Source organism: Micropterus salmoides, unplaced genomic scaffold, assembly GCF_014851395.1.
Source record: "Micropterus salmoides isolate LMB-PRFRI ecotype aquatic unplaced genomic scaffold, ASM1485139v1 Ms_hic_scaffold_4, whole genome shotgun sequence".
NCBI classification, from domain to species: Eukaryota; Metazoa; Chordata; class Actinopteri; order Centrarchiformes; family Centrarchidae; genus Micropterus; species Micropterus salmoides.
In genome coordinates, this window is record NW_024043372.1 from 19,422,551 (window position 1) to 19,436,517 (window position 13,967).

General features: G+C 37.4%; 2 protein-coding genes across 3 annotated transcripts; both read left to right on the forward strand.

Annotated features, from left to right (window-relative positions):
• Positions 1 to 202: 202 nt before the first annotated feature.
• Positions 203 to 4,009, forward strand: tnfrsf18 (tumor necrosis factor receptor superfamily, member 18). Of its 2 annotated transcripts, XM_038697203.1 has the most exons (8): positions 203 to 353; positions 529 to 654; positions 814 to 945; positions 1,573 to 1,681; positions 1,766 to 1,824; positions 1,966 to 2,091; positions 2,294 to 2,385; positions 3,425 to 3,559. In XM_038697203.1, the coding sequence occupies exons 1-7, from the start codon at positions 227 to 229 to the stop codon at positions 2,338 to 2,340; spliced, it is 726 nt and encodes a 241-aa protein (XP_038553131.1). In that variant the 5' UTR covers positions 203 to 226; the 3' UTR covers positions 2,341 to 2,385; positions 3,425 to 3,559. The 2 variants fall into 2 exon arrangements, with proteins under 2 accessions (XP_038553131.1, XP_038553130.1); XM_038697202.1 differs by lacking the exon at positions 2,294 to 2,385 and having other exon boundaries at positions 206 to 353; positions 3,425 to 4,009.
• A 1,686-nt stretch (positions 4,010 to 5,695) lies between these two features.
• arl8ba (ADP-ribosylation factor-like 8Ba) lies at positions 5,696 to 12,160 on the forward strand. Its single transcript, XM_038697204.1, has 7 exons — positions 5,696 to 5,907; positions 9,045 to 9,125; positions 9,287 to 9,360; positions 9,500 to 9,593; positions 9,720 to 9,787; positions 10,257 to 10,327; positions 11,185 to 12,160. The coding sequence occupies exons 1-7, from the start codon at positions 5,785 to 5,787 to the stop codon at positions 11,232 to 11,234; spliced, it is 561 nt and encodes a 186-aa protein (XP_038553132.1). The 5' UTR covers positions 5,696 to 5,784; the 3' UTR covers positions 11,235 to 12,160.
• Positions 12,161 to 13,967: the final 1,807 nt, after the last annotated feature.

The following is a 13,967-nucleotide window of genomic DNA, read 5'->3' on the forward strand; positions in this document are numbered from 1 at the left end:
AAATGTTTCTGTAGTGCACTTTTAGTGTGCAGACAGGTGGTTGAACTGAAATTGCTTTATTTCCTTTTCTGCAACATATGTTACCAATAGTTACAAGTGGTCTTTCGCTTCCTGAATTAGTGTACATGTATCACACAATGTCTCTCCTCGAGCTAACCACACTACCATCTGACGTCAGCAACAGGCTAGATAAAACCATGAAGGCACGAGCAGAGCAGTGGTCATAATGATTCCTCTGAGCCTTTCCCTGGCGGTAATATGTGTTTTGAGTTTTTGGACTATAGAATACGCTGCAGGCTGTGGTGATCAACAAACTTTAATAAATGGCCGGTGCTGTAACCTGTGTCTCCCAGGTAAAACGGATAATTCTTCTTTAAAATAAGATAAAATGTGTTTTGTATACATCTGTTAAATTGTTTCATCTAATCATTCCACTGTCTTTATCACATAAGCTGAGAGGTTTCATTCAGTGTGTATGTTGCCCTTATTTTTGAGAGTGACTAATTTAATTTGTTTCTTATTTTGAAGGTACATACATGACGGCGTTCTGCTCAGAGCACCAGCAAACTGTCTGTAACACCTGTGAGGAGGGCTACTACTCAAGCCATCCTAACGTCTTTGACAGATGTGAGGAATGCCAGTCATGCCAACAAGGTGAGACTGAAAATAACGCTAGGTTTGACTTTAAAAATATGGTAACCCTGCTCTCTGGGGATCTCTAGTGAAACACCTGCCTGTGATGTTGACACAGCATTTCATGTAGTGGATAAAAGAAAAAACAGTCCTGTGGTTTAAATTCTTGTCTTTCTACAGGGTATACTCAGAAATGTATGCCGACCACAAATGCTAACTGTTCCTGCCACTTTGGTTTCCTGTGCTCCAACAATCTCTGCTCACACTGTGAGGAAAACAAATGTGTCACCGGGGAGAAACTGAAGAGAACAGGTGAGAATGTACATGTATGAAAGAAACAAGTTGTGGTTGCAGTTTTTTTTTAAGTGAATTAATGCTTTCACACTTTTGGTTTGAATCCATCAATTACTGTTTTCTTTGTTTATTTGTGGGTGTCATGCCAGAGGGTTTCAATGTTTGAAAGTGGAAATAAATGTGGGTAATACATTGCTCTATGTACCAGAAATGTAGGCTGGATTGACGCTGCCATCTCACTTTCTTCTCTTGATAAGTTGTGTGGTTGTACCAAATTGTTGTCAGGTGTTATTTTAAAATGTCAGTGATCCTTTGTGACTGCTAGTACGTTCAGTGAGTCACAGAAGAGATCTTCATAACAATGTCAAGAAAGCTTAGTGTCAACATGTTTGCCAAAATTTGAGTCCTACAAAATGCTGACTGAACTGCTGGCTGGCACGTGTTTCTGTTCTGTTATCAGACATTAATCTCAATGATGATCTTTGTTAAGGGGACCACAAAACATACTTAATGTCACAGACTGGAGTCATGCACAGAGCAAGCTGTGGTTGGACTGAAACGCAAGCCACTCTATGAGGCTATACTTACGTGCGTTGCATGCTATCATGTCTGTCTGTCTATCCATATATCTATCTATCTTTGCAGTCACTTCCTCAAGCAAAGGTCTGATAAAGTATTCATATCAGTGTGAGCCTTCATGCCCTGATAATGCATATTTTGATGTGAAAGAGGATGTCTGCAAGCCAAGAACACAGTAAGACCTCAAGAGACTTCTGCTACAAAATAATTCCCCATGAAATGTCAAATTACAGTAACATAAAATATTTCTGGTCAACAGGTGCAGTATTGAAAAGTTTCCAGGCAACAAAAGCCACAATGCAGTTTGCTTTGAACATGGTATGTAGACATACAGAAACTATCATCTTTTTCATCATCTGGCATTACGTGCATGCAAAATAATTATTTTTGCTCTGCAGTACACATAATGATAATATAGGTAAATTGAACTAACTTGACCATGATTTGATGTTTCACCAGAGACGCACATAAAAGGTGGAGACTTCATCAGCGTGCTCCTTGGCATCGGCTTTGTTTTGCTTTCTCTCACCCTCCTTGTGTTTCTATCTCATGCCTTTATAAAGAACCTGAGGAAGCAAAATTCACGTAAGTGGGTCTTAATGGAAATACATACAGTATCATGATTAACATATCAGCACATGTTGATTTCATTTATTACCATAAATCACAGGCTTGACATCAATAACTCATGGCATTAATTGGTAACAGCAACTGAGTAATGTGACTTTTTTAAAACTGATTTAAAAAGTACACTTAAAATGGCCTTTTTTTGGATGCCAATCGACAGGAAAAGACTCTCTAATGCTCAAGCGAAAGCGGATCTCTGCAAAGTAATCAAGATATATCAGAAATCAGAATCAGAATCAGCTTTATTGCCAGGTATGTGCATTATATATATTATATAATGCACTGCTAGAAAAAATCTATAATATATAATATATTATATATTATTGTATGTGCAGTATAGAGAACACATATATCCACACTATAAACAAAAATAAAATGGACAGTAGAAATTGAAACAAAAAGTATTTTGTATTTTGTATGTGTACTTGTGTAAATATTCTCCCGCTTTACTGCCTGTTGTATGGAATCAGATGTGTACCAATTTAAAAAACCAAAGCTTTTGTAAAATCAAACAAAAAATAATAATTTGAAAGCGAATAAAACACAATGAAGAAAAAACAAATTATCTCAAGTAAGATGTATAACTTGCAAACAACATTGGGCTTTTACGTTTTTTTGATAATAAGTGCTTTTGTTTACAGCTCCCTCTGCTGCTTTCTCACTGATCAGACTTTTGCTCTCACGGTCAGCTTTGGGGTCATGCTGCCAGCTTTCTCATTTGTGCTGCCTGACTTTTTGTTTACAGCTCTGACACAAAGTCTTGCATAGGCGGGCTTTTGAGGGGTGCATCCACATTGGCTAAGTGAGTGTTTGACTGACAGCTCAGTGCACCAGATGTTGTTCAGTGCAACAGGCTGTTTTGATACCTGAAACACTAGAGACTTTACTGGAAACTGTGGCCACCATCTGCAAAACCATTCCATTTGTGGGAGTTGTCTTGCTGATGGCTTGCTGGTTACACCTGTTGTGTCACTTTCATTTGTACCAAAACAAGTAACACTGGTTCACAATCGCTCATGCTTCCTAACTGGACAAATTGATATCCCTGAATATTAATTGACTTGATTTTTTCTAGCAGTGCATTAAAAAGTAAGCAGCATCAGCAATAATTACATGTTTAAAATACTTCAAATATATGAAATTGCTGTATGAAACTGAACATTCAATGTGGTGTGCGAGAGTGTGAGTGTAGGTGATTTGTAGGGAAAGATAAATTACAAGACTGCTGTCAATATTTGATGATGCTACTGATTTAAAAAAATGTTGTTTGCCTTTATTCTCTTTGCTTCAGATAATAATCCTATCGACATCGTCACAGGCTTCACCAGTACCAATGACTTTCACCTGTCAAAGGAGGAGAGTGGGCTCGGGCTCATCATGAAGGATGAATCCATGAACAGGAACAGTTTTTGCCTCCTGCATCTGGAAAAAGTCACTGTTTCTTAACAAAGACGTCTAAGATGACATGGTCAGTCTGTTCAACCACAAGTAGTATAATAATATTAATGTGGTACAAAGCATCTTGCTCGGTAAGAGAAACCTGTTAAGGTTAGAGATAAAAGTCCATGGTTAGATCTTTATCAGGACAAATCTAGGCAGTTATTCCGTCCTCATTGCCAATATTGAGGTGCCTTTTAGCAAGGCACCCCCCATCTGCTCCAGCAGAGCTACTCAGTGGTCAACAGATTACATGTGCAGGTTTGATTGTGTGTAACGTATGAATTATAATATATTTTTATAATGTATATAACGTTAGTGTAGCGTATGAAAATAGTAAGAAATGGTAAATATTGATGTGAAACTCTAAATGATTAACAACTGTGTCCGTGTGTGTGTGTGTCCAACTGTGTTCATGAATATATAGATGTTCCAAAGATCCCAACTCTCTTTTTTTGTCTTCTGATAATGATAATTAAGGGCGCTGAAGAACATAGATGATTTGTTGAATAAATATTGTGTGCCAGGTTCAGGTGAGACTGATGAAGTCATAGTATGGCTTATTGAGCCCGGTGGAGGAGATACAGTGCCAGCGTATAATGTGAACATGTCAAATGCCAACACCAAATCTGAAGCATAACATCTTTTGGTCCCTTTTATGTTTCTGTCTGTCTGCTCTAATCTGTGGAGCCAGTAAGTTCTTGTAAACATTCATGTAAGATTCAACATTGCCATTTTCTCAGAGAACACAGATATCTGCTAGCCTGACGCCTGAGGTACTGTCTCTACCTTCTCAGTTTAACTGTTGCCTCTCAAGGACAGTTACAAGTGAGAAATAACTAGAACTGGAAGGTCAGTGAACACTTGTAGGGTCAGCTAATGATTTCAAGATAGACCTGTAGCTTTCCCTGTTACATCAATCAAGCCCCCTAAGAATATTATATAACAAGTAGTTTCTTGTCTGTGTTTATTGTTCACTTGCTCAATGAAAAGTGTCCTTTTCTTCTTCCTGGTGTATGTGGAGGACAAAAACACTGTTCAGCTTTGGGCAAAAGCACCTTCCAAATGAATGTAATGTAATCCAATACTAACTGATTAGTAAGACCAAGTTATATTACATCCAGGACAAAAGCTAAAGATGAATTATAATTTGCATCACTGGATTTGAAATTGCAAAATAATTTTTTTTTTCAAAAACGTTATTTACTTTCTACTGGTCTGAATTTCTCCTTTTGATGTGACACATTCATAGATGTTGATAGAGGTTTTTGCATTATTTAGTAAGTTAGTTTTATTGGACTCATTCAGGTGCCTTCTAAAATACATCATCCAGGTAACCATTTAAATATTTCTTTACATGAGCTACTATACACTATTAATTAAAATAAATAGGCTTTTAACCCCCCTTCTTTTCACTCACTGACTATAAAAGAAAAATCTAACCTTCACCCTATGCTGACCAATTAGAAATAATCTTCTCATTTTATCTTTGTATCAGGAAAAGTGTTTTGTATCAATTTCTATTTAAAAACGTTACAACATCACAAAGGCTTGTTATACAGGTGTACACATAACTACTGTATTTAATGCAATAAATAAAAGTCTATATTATCTTATGTTATCTTATAGCTTCTTCTCTTGCTATGTTAAAATGTAAATATTGCAAAATACATGCAATAAAGCGTTGTATTACACAGGGTGTATTATACAGTGAGGTGTTTTAGCCAGCTAATCTATAATTTTAATAAGCTATTGTATATTTGTATGCACCAAAAAACAAACAAACACACATGGTTAAATGAGACCATCTACACCACATGACATACTGGAGCCAAGCCCTGTAGTTTGTGGTTACAGATTACTATCCTGTCAATCCTGGCAGACAGAGAAAAAAAAACTTATTTGTACTGTACTGTGAATGTTTGTTTTGTTTGCTGGGAGAACAGCATAAGACTGGTGTGGGTTTAATTTGAAATATATGTACATTGCATTTTTTTTTTTAGGTTAAACCCTTTGTTAACCTCCACATTGTCCAAAATACATGTAGACTGGGTGTGTTTTCTCCCTGCGCCACTTGGGGCGCTCCCGGGCACGTTCAGGCAGACTGATCATATGACAGCGTCCCACTTCCCTTCCTAGCTGGACACAACGCCACATCTGACAGGGAGGGAGAGACAGATACAACCACAGGGGAGTGTGAACACCGACCTCAAGATGCTGGCACTAATAAACCGGCTTCTGGACTGGTTCAGGTCTCTGTTCTGGAAGGAGGAGATGGAGCTGACGCTGGTTGGCCTCCAGTACTCGGGGAAAACAACATTTGTAAACGTGATCGCTGTAAGTCAAGTCTTCAGCCGCTAGCCACCTTGCTATGTTAGTGCTAACACCATTAGCGCTAATAATGGGATAACCGGTTACAAAGCTAGGTCAGTGCTACGCTGTCTGCGTTTTTCGGGTCCAAAAACGATGTAACGTTGCTCTGTTGCGACCGCAGCACCCATAAAAAAACAAACCTGAAACTCAGTCAGGTTGTTGGACTTGTGTCAACAAGTCAGCTGAGCTAACTAACGTTAGTTTGCTGCTGGTGGATTTGCTTATTTGTGGTGATTGTTTAGCATGCTAAGCTCAAACACAGAATTTATAACATTGCATTTGCTTTGTTGTTCAGTTAAGTTGATTTGTTTTTGGGACGTGGGCACAGCAATAATATCGGGGCTGCAACATACAATTATGCACCAGCACCAGGTGCACTGTAACGTGTTTATGTGCAATTTACAACACCTGTCCACATTACTTTTTTTTTTTATTTCCTCCAGACGGTGGGGTCATTTTGCACAAGTGTTAAAAGCTCTAAGCGTTTTTCTGCCTCCAGGAGGTTAACTTAAAAACAAGCTGACCATTACAGCAGCCAAACATCCACATTACAACACAGTGTGTCAACACAGGTCTCCTGCAAGAAGTTATAAAGTGCCATAAGTCAATGTTAAATAAATAAATAAATACGTGAATGAATAAACATGGCTATGAAATAAATTATAAATGTGTGAATATAGTCCAATAAATATATATAGTTTTTAAATAAGGATGCTTTTTATTTCCTAATGCCACATTCTTTCAAATGAATGGGGTGTGCTAATCTCACAGAATCAGACGAAAGCAGCAAGACCACTGACCTCCACTCCAAAACAAACTAATTATGCTTAAGATTTTAAGAACCTGTTACAAAGAGACAAAACTGCAGCTGGCTCACTGATAACCAATACAGACTGTTGTAACTTGATTTAGAGCAAACAGTTGTTGGCTGTAAAAAAGTGACAGATTCCTTCAACACACCAACAGAGGTGACTAGACTAACTGTTTATAAACATTGGTCGGTTAAGTGTAGTATAGCATAAACACATGTTGATGTCTAATCGTCTGACATGACTCCTACTACACTAGCTTTAGATGCAAATTGTGATGTAAGGCACGCAGACGTATCTTTTGCTGTGATCTCCTGTGACTGGAGGCTTGAGGGCATCTGTTTGTCAAGCCATTCCCCTTGTGCAATTCTGCGAGGGGTTTCTCAAAACTGTTGTTTCTGGTGGAGCAATTTTCATTGGCTAATTGCTCCACAGCAACTGAAATTTTAGCAGCTTATATTGTGACAAAAGAGCTTGAAAGTTCCATGGCTTTGTTAGTCACAACATTTTGTACACACACACACACACACACACACACACACACCTTTTACTATTTTAAGACGTCACTTTGGGCTTTAGGAAACTGTGCCTGTTTCTGTGTATTTGTCACATTTTTTAAGAGATTTAATTGACTGTACAACTATGAATCAAGAAAATTATTAGTAGATGAATTAATTGATCATAAGTGTTTAAAAAAGTTTAAATATCAATAGCACAGTCACCAAAGAAACTGGTGGAACTTTTACTAGGCAGAAACTATTGCTACCAACGTTGGAGAGTTTAAAAGAAGAGGGTGTGTGTACAGAAAATGTCAGTTTTTCAAATCAGATATCTGGGCGCTCCTGGCATCAGATAACAGGGTTGTTAAAAAAAGAGAGTGAGAGGTTGTAGCGTGGGTAGTTCCTCCTTTCTCAGTCATAAGACTGCTACACACATTTCCACTTAGCTTTATCAGGTGACTCCTGCTAGTCATGTGCTGTGAAATGTGCGTACAACCGACAGGGCATGCTCTCGGCTTTACAAAGCAGGGAAAAGGAATATAAACAGCCTGTGAGTTTTGATGTTAAAGGGGAATGCCACTGTTTCTGTATGCTGAAGTGGTTTTATTTCTTCCCACTTCAGTTTGTAGTAATGAGCATTCACAAAAACCAGAACATGTGGAGAACCTGTATTTAGCTTGTTTGTCACTGGGGTGGAAAGTGATTTTTTTTTTTTTTTTTTTTTTCATTTTAAGAGCACGTTTGCTTTTCACAGTTCCTGCTCCCTGCTTTTTCATAGGTTTGGGCACAGAAACTAGATTTTTACAGCATGAAATTATTAGGAATAACACCTTGAGATGTACCATCAAGGTGTTCCTCAACAACAGTAATACAAAATATACACAATTGGAGAAAACATTTCACAAAAACAGAAATACCAACATAATGAAACGATATCCACTGGGATTTTAAAAAACAACAATAAAACAAATCAAGTATCAAATAATAAGAAATGAAAATCCGGAGATCATACTACAAGCAGAGCATGAAAATGGATCATCATTAATAGATTATAAGAGTATGGATGTCAGGGATAGCATTAACTAATAAACTTATGGAACATAATTATATGAGGTGTTTTTATGGACATGTGCACAAGTTATCCTATAATAACAGGTGGAAAGACGATGTGGACCGAATATTTACAGGTACATTATTCCACTCAGAGAGCCCTTTAAACACCTGCGACTGCAGGAACAACACTTTAATGAACTAATTCAAAAAATGACATTTTTATCAACTCATTTTAGACATAATTTAAATCTTAAACTTTGTGTAATGAGCAGTACTAGACTTTATTCAAAAATTACCGCACAGGCACTTTAGTTGTTAATAAAAGTATATAAAAGTGTAAAAGTACGAAGAGATCCCAGGCCATGCATCATGTCATAGTTATGTTACATTGTTTTCTAACAATTACACAAAGATGCAAAAAATATGAGTCCTACTCCTTTTACTGGAGTTCTTCCTGTACACTTTATTATGGATGTATGATGCAGCTGAGTGATAATTACACTGTTGCAGTTGTTTCTCTGTCCTTTTTACTGGGCTGAAACATTTCTAATTTCGTAGTATGGCTGTTTTTAAAATGTGTGCGCGAAGTGGATATATGCTACTTCAGTATGCTATGCTATGCCCATCCCTCCCCACACCTCCCCTCTACAGTAAACTGCAGTGATATTTTCATCAATCGAAGGAAACAAAATTCAATAAGAAATGACTTATACTTTTGTTTACGTGTTTTTCCTTTCAGTCTGGGCATTTCAGTGAAGACATGATCCCTACAGTTGGATTCAACATGAGGAAGGTCACCAAAGGAAACGTCACCATCAAGGTATTTTTAATCTTTCTGCTGTGATCACATTGAAAATGTAATTACTTACCAGCATAACCAGCATAAACCCAGCACACTGGTTTTACAAGGAAGCAACAATTGCATTGTTAATGACATTTGAAACAGCAACACCATGTGATGATGTGCCCTTAATTCTGTAGATCTGGGATATAGGTGGGCAGCCGAGGTTCAGGAGCATGTGGGAGCGGTACTGTCGGGGAGTTAATGCAATCGTGTGAGTATTGCAGTTTCGATTTTCAAGTTAGTCTGAAAAACAAATTAGTGGAAATCAAACCCTTGCTTGGAGTTGAACTAAACATAGTATAAATGCATATAAAACACATTTTACCAATTGTTTTATCAAATTTTTTTAGGTACATGGTTGATGCAGCAGATCGAGAAAAGGTGGAGGCATCTAGAAATGAGCTTCACAATTTATTAGACAAACCTCAGTTGCAAGGAATTCCTGTAAGTGTTCAGTTTATCAATCAGTTTAAAGCTTTTTGTGATTCCTGCACCAGTCATGCAAAACTGTGTGTGGGTTCATCGATTACTTGCAGCAGTTGCAGATTTCAACTGTTGTGTATTTTGTAGGTGTTGGTACTTGGTAACAAAAGGGATCTTCCCAGTGCTTTAGATGAGAAGCAGCTCATTGAAAAAATGTAAGTATGACAAATGGTGCAAATGACACAACGTATTACAGCTGAATCTACAGTTCTGTCATTTAAAATGTACGACGATGCACTGTGGATTCTTTCTGTCATGAAAAGAGAGAGATTGAGATTTAAAATTAGAATATTATTTTCAAATCTCGCTGTACATATTAAAACTACTAATATCTGTTTTTGTTCTGCAGTCTCACACCAGTTGAACAACCTTTATGCTAATGACAGGTTAAAAAATCACAACCATTTCCTTTTCTTTGTTAAAGAAGAGGAAGTGGTTTTTGTTAAAACATGAGCTGTTCAGTTGACGTTTACGATAAGGAACTGGCTCCCTCTGCTGTCAAGTGCTGAGAGTTGCGCTCACACCTTCAACTGTGTCCCACGTGCTGCAGATGAATGAGGCTGGTGATCAGTCTGACTATACACTTAGTTGTTTATGCACCTTTTTTTCCCCCCCTACTCACAGGAATCTCGCAGCTATTCAGGACAGAGAGATATGCTGCTACTCCATTTCCTGCAAAGAGAAAGACAACATTGGTGAGCTGTAGTTAATGACTGCGGGATCATTTTGTGTTCATTCAAAGGCCTAATTTCCACTCAGGATAGGGGGAAATCTGTCACCCCCACTTTAACAATTCTCTCTAAGCAGCTTAAATATACAGATGAGAGAAGTAATAACATTTTATCTTATGTGGCACAGGAGCAGCTTTCCAAAGTCGGAAGAAATGACCCTGCTGATTTAATAAAAGACGCTATTGAGTGGTATTATGAGAATTGTAGGATACAGCATAATAGAGACTGAAAGTCAGGATATCTCGGCCTCTGCTGTTTAGATTGTTCACAATAATATTATTATTATTATTATTATTATTATTACATTTTTGATGTCACTTGTGAGAAATTATTTTTTATGTGCTGTTGATATTCTCATAAAACCACACCACAATGGAACATCAGTCAAAGATGAGGCAGAAACAGGACTGTTTTCTTTGTTATGTTTTATAAAGATGCAAATACAACACTGCTAGGGCTATATTAAGGAAACTGAAATTATGTTGATTATTACATTAATGATACATAAGTACACAGCAAGTATTTTTTAATGAATTGATTTTTATTTTACCATTGCTATGAGAATCACAATAACATTTTATTTGTTCAAAAACATCTGGTTTCATTGTGTCACTTTCACTTCTTACACCAAACCTGTCATCACATGAAGTAGAAGTGAGGGGAATCATTACGGCATGCACTAAATATAATAGTGTATTGATGGGGATCTATGAAGCTAAATCTGTATGCTATCATATCGTTTGTTGTTAGTAAGTTATGCTGAGTCATCAGAGCCATAAAGCGATCCTTGGACTGACCTAGCATGTTCCTTTTGATTCCAGATATCACACTTCAGTGGCTCATCCAGCACTCAAAATCCCGGAGGAGCTGAAAAAGCAGGAGTTCTTTTTCCAGCTGTGTTTGCCATGTTGCTGTCACGCCACACCCCCCGTCACTCTGCGATGATCTACAGTCTTATCTTCAACTCACATGCTGCTGATGTTCTGCTCGTGTCACACAATGTTTTCTCCCCCACGTTTCACCCTGTGATCTTTCACAAACCCTGAGCAATGCACTACTAAAAATGTGATTCTGAGACCAAATTTAAGATGCGTAATTGGCATTATACGTCTTACATGGAGTAAGAACCTAATTTCTGAGCTACCTTTTACCATTCAGGCCCTACCTGGTTGATCATACCCAGTGGTTTATAACACTAATCTTGGGTATACACCCTCCTGAAGAAGGGTTGATTCTGTCAAACAGGCCTAGCATAACGGGAAATGTTCCTCACACAGTCAGATATGATGCCAGGTGATGGCTGATGTGGACATGCAGGTTTTCCCCATTTATGTCGAGCTCTGTGCTGCGATTGTCTTTGATGACTGTCACCTTTCATTTTGATCATCATTAGATGATTGTTTCATCTTTCAAGGACAAGTCTATTGTTTTAGAAAACTGTGCATTTAAGCAATTGAAGCAGGTCTGTACAAATATCATGCTAGTATGATTTTTACTGATGTGAGATGTGCGTGTATGAATATATGATTCTATTTAAAGTCTGAATGTACTAAAAGTATTTAGCTGTACGGGGTTGTGCGGTTCATATTGGCCTCTGTTTATAAGTAGCCTCAGTGGATTGATGTCCTTTGTGCTGCCTCGAGGCTGAGAGAGTGGCAGAATTTAAAGTGCCTTGTGCAATGTCTCTCACCTCTGAAGAAAAGCAGCGTGCAAGGTGTGCCTACCTGAGTAGAGTGGGGGGAAAAAACACCACTTCAATATATTCAAGAAATAAAAAGGCATGCTTTTTAATTTAGACATTGTGTCCTGTTGTATGTACCAACTTTTGACCTATATCAGTCTATAGGTGTATGGAGAAATTACTGACGTGCTACTTAGAAGGTTGCAGGACTTTTGCAAGAATATGAATTTCTGTGTGGTCAGTTTTACAGGGTCTTTGTTATATTCTAGTAGCTATATCACAATGTAAAAAATGGACTTCTGCTCAGGTTGAAGTTGGTTGGAGCTAAGCAGCGGTATATGTATCAATAACAGGTGTAACAAAACTTACAGGAGACTCAGTCAGGTAGTACAGGTTATACACAACCACACAGTCCTGGCAAGAGGTGTAATATGGCAAAGGGAGAACACCTGTTCAGGTATACCATGCGATTTATCCTATTAAAAACATTGAAGTTAAAGATAACAATGTTGACATTTGACTGATGTGACACGTGGTAATCACACAAGCAGTACTTTAATGTTGCAGGTGGTGCAAACCAAACCATTAATGAGATTTAATGACGACATTTGGCATGCACTTTCTTCCCTGTTGCCTTTATAACCCAAATCTACAAAGCGATTAGTAGCAATACCATCAGATAAAAGTAATGTATTATGACAATACAACACTGAAAGCCACTAAGGCAATGCAGGCTGCCAAAGTGCATTTCATTGTCAAACATTTTTTACCTTAACTGCAGTATTTTAAATGGGATTGGTAGATCAACACCGGTGTTTTCAATTGGCCTGATTAGACCTCTTGTCAGGACTGTGTGATTGTACAGACTGTACTTCACTGGCTCTCTTGTAAGTTAAACATCTGTGAAAAAACGTCTATATTGTTGGTAATCTGTTTATAAATGGTTTCCTCAGTCTAAAAAGCCATTGACCCTGCAGTTAAAGGGTTTGTTACCCATAGTAAATGTCTCCTCCCCTCAAAAATGTGTTTTGCTTATTATAATATAGACCATTTAAAAACAAATAAATGTTTTTTTTGAGTCCATTTAAAAACAAATAATTATACAATACACCAGATTCCATTTGAAATCCACCAATTATAATATACACCATTATAATTAGTAGTTTTCATATTATATAATAATATATAATGTAATAGTTAGTAGTTTACCAAATGGACTCTGGTGTATATTATAATTAGTAGTTTTCCAAATGGACTCTGGTTTATATTATAATTAGTAGTTTTCATATTATATAATAGTAATATAATATAATATAGTTAATAGTTTACCAAATGGACTCTTGTGGATATTACAATTATTAGTTTTCCAAATTGACTCCGGTGTATATTATAATTAGTAGTTTTCCAAATGGACTCTGGTGTATATTACAGGCATGCAAACTCTGCACTGCATTATATTCTGTAATACTTATAGATTTGGAATTATCACCTGCCACCTGAAATTTGTGTTTCCCTTTACATAAATAAAAACATTTTCATCATAAATTGATGAGGAAAGGCAGAACCGTAAATGTCACCAGAATGCAGGAAATTAAGTGTTTAATGCTCAAACTTTTCAGGGGGGAGGACCCCCAGACCCCCCAAGTAATATATTTCAGCTTTGATGATTTCTATTAAATACTGTTTCATCATCACATCTCGTTCTAGTGACACCAGCGTGGTGCATCGCCCTATATTCTAAGCATAGACTGTAGGCTATATAAAAATCTCCTAAAATAAGTGTATCGTCACAGCCCTAATCTGAGCCCTTATGTCCCCACTACTTTTCAACACAAAGTGATGCCCTTGCGTGTATCTTTCTCTTGTTGCAGTAGTAGTAGACGAATGCACGTTATATATACAACATGTAAGCTTTTTTTTACC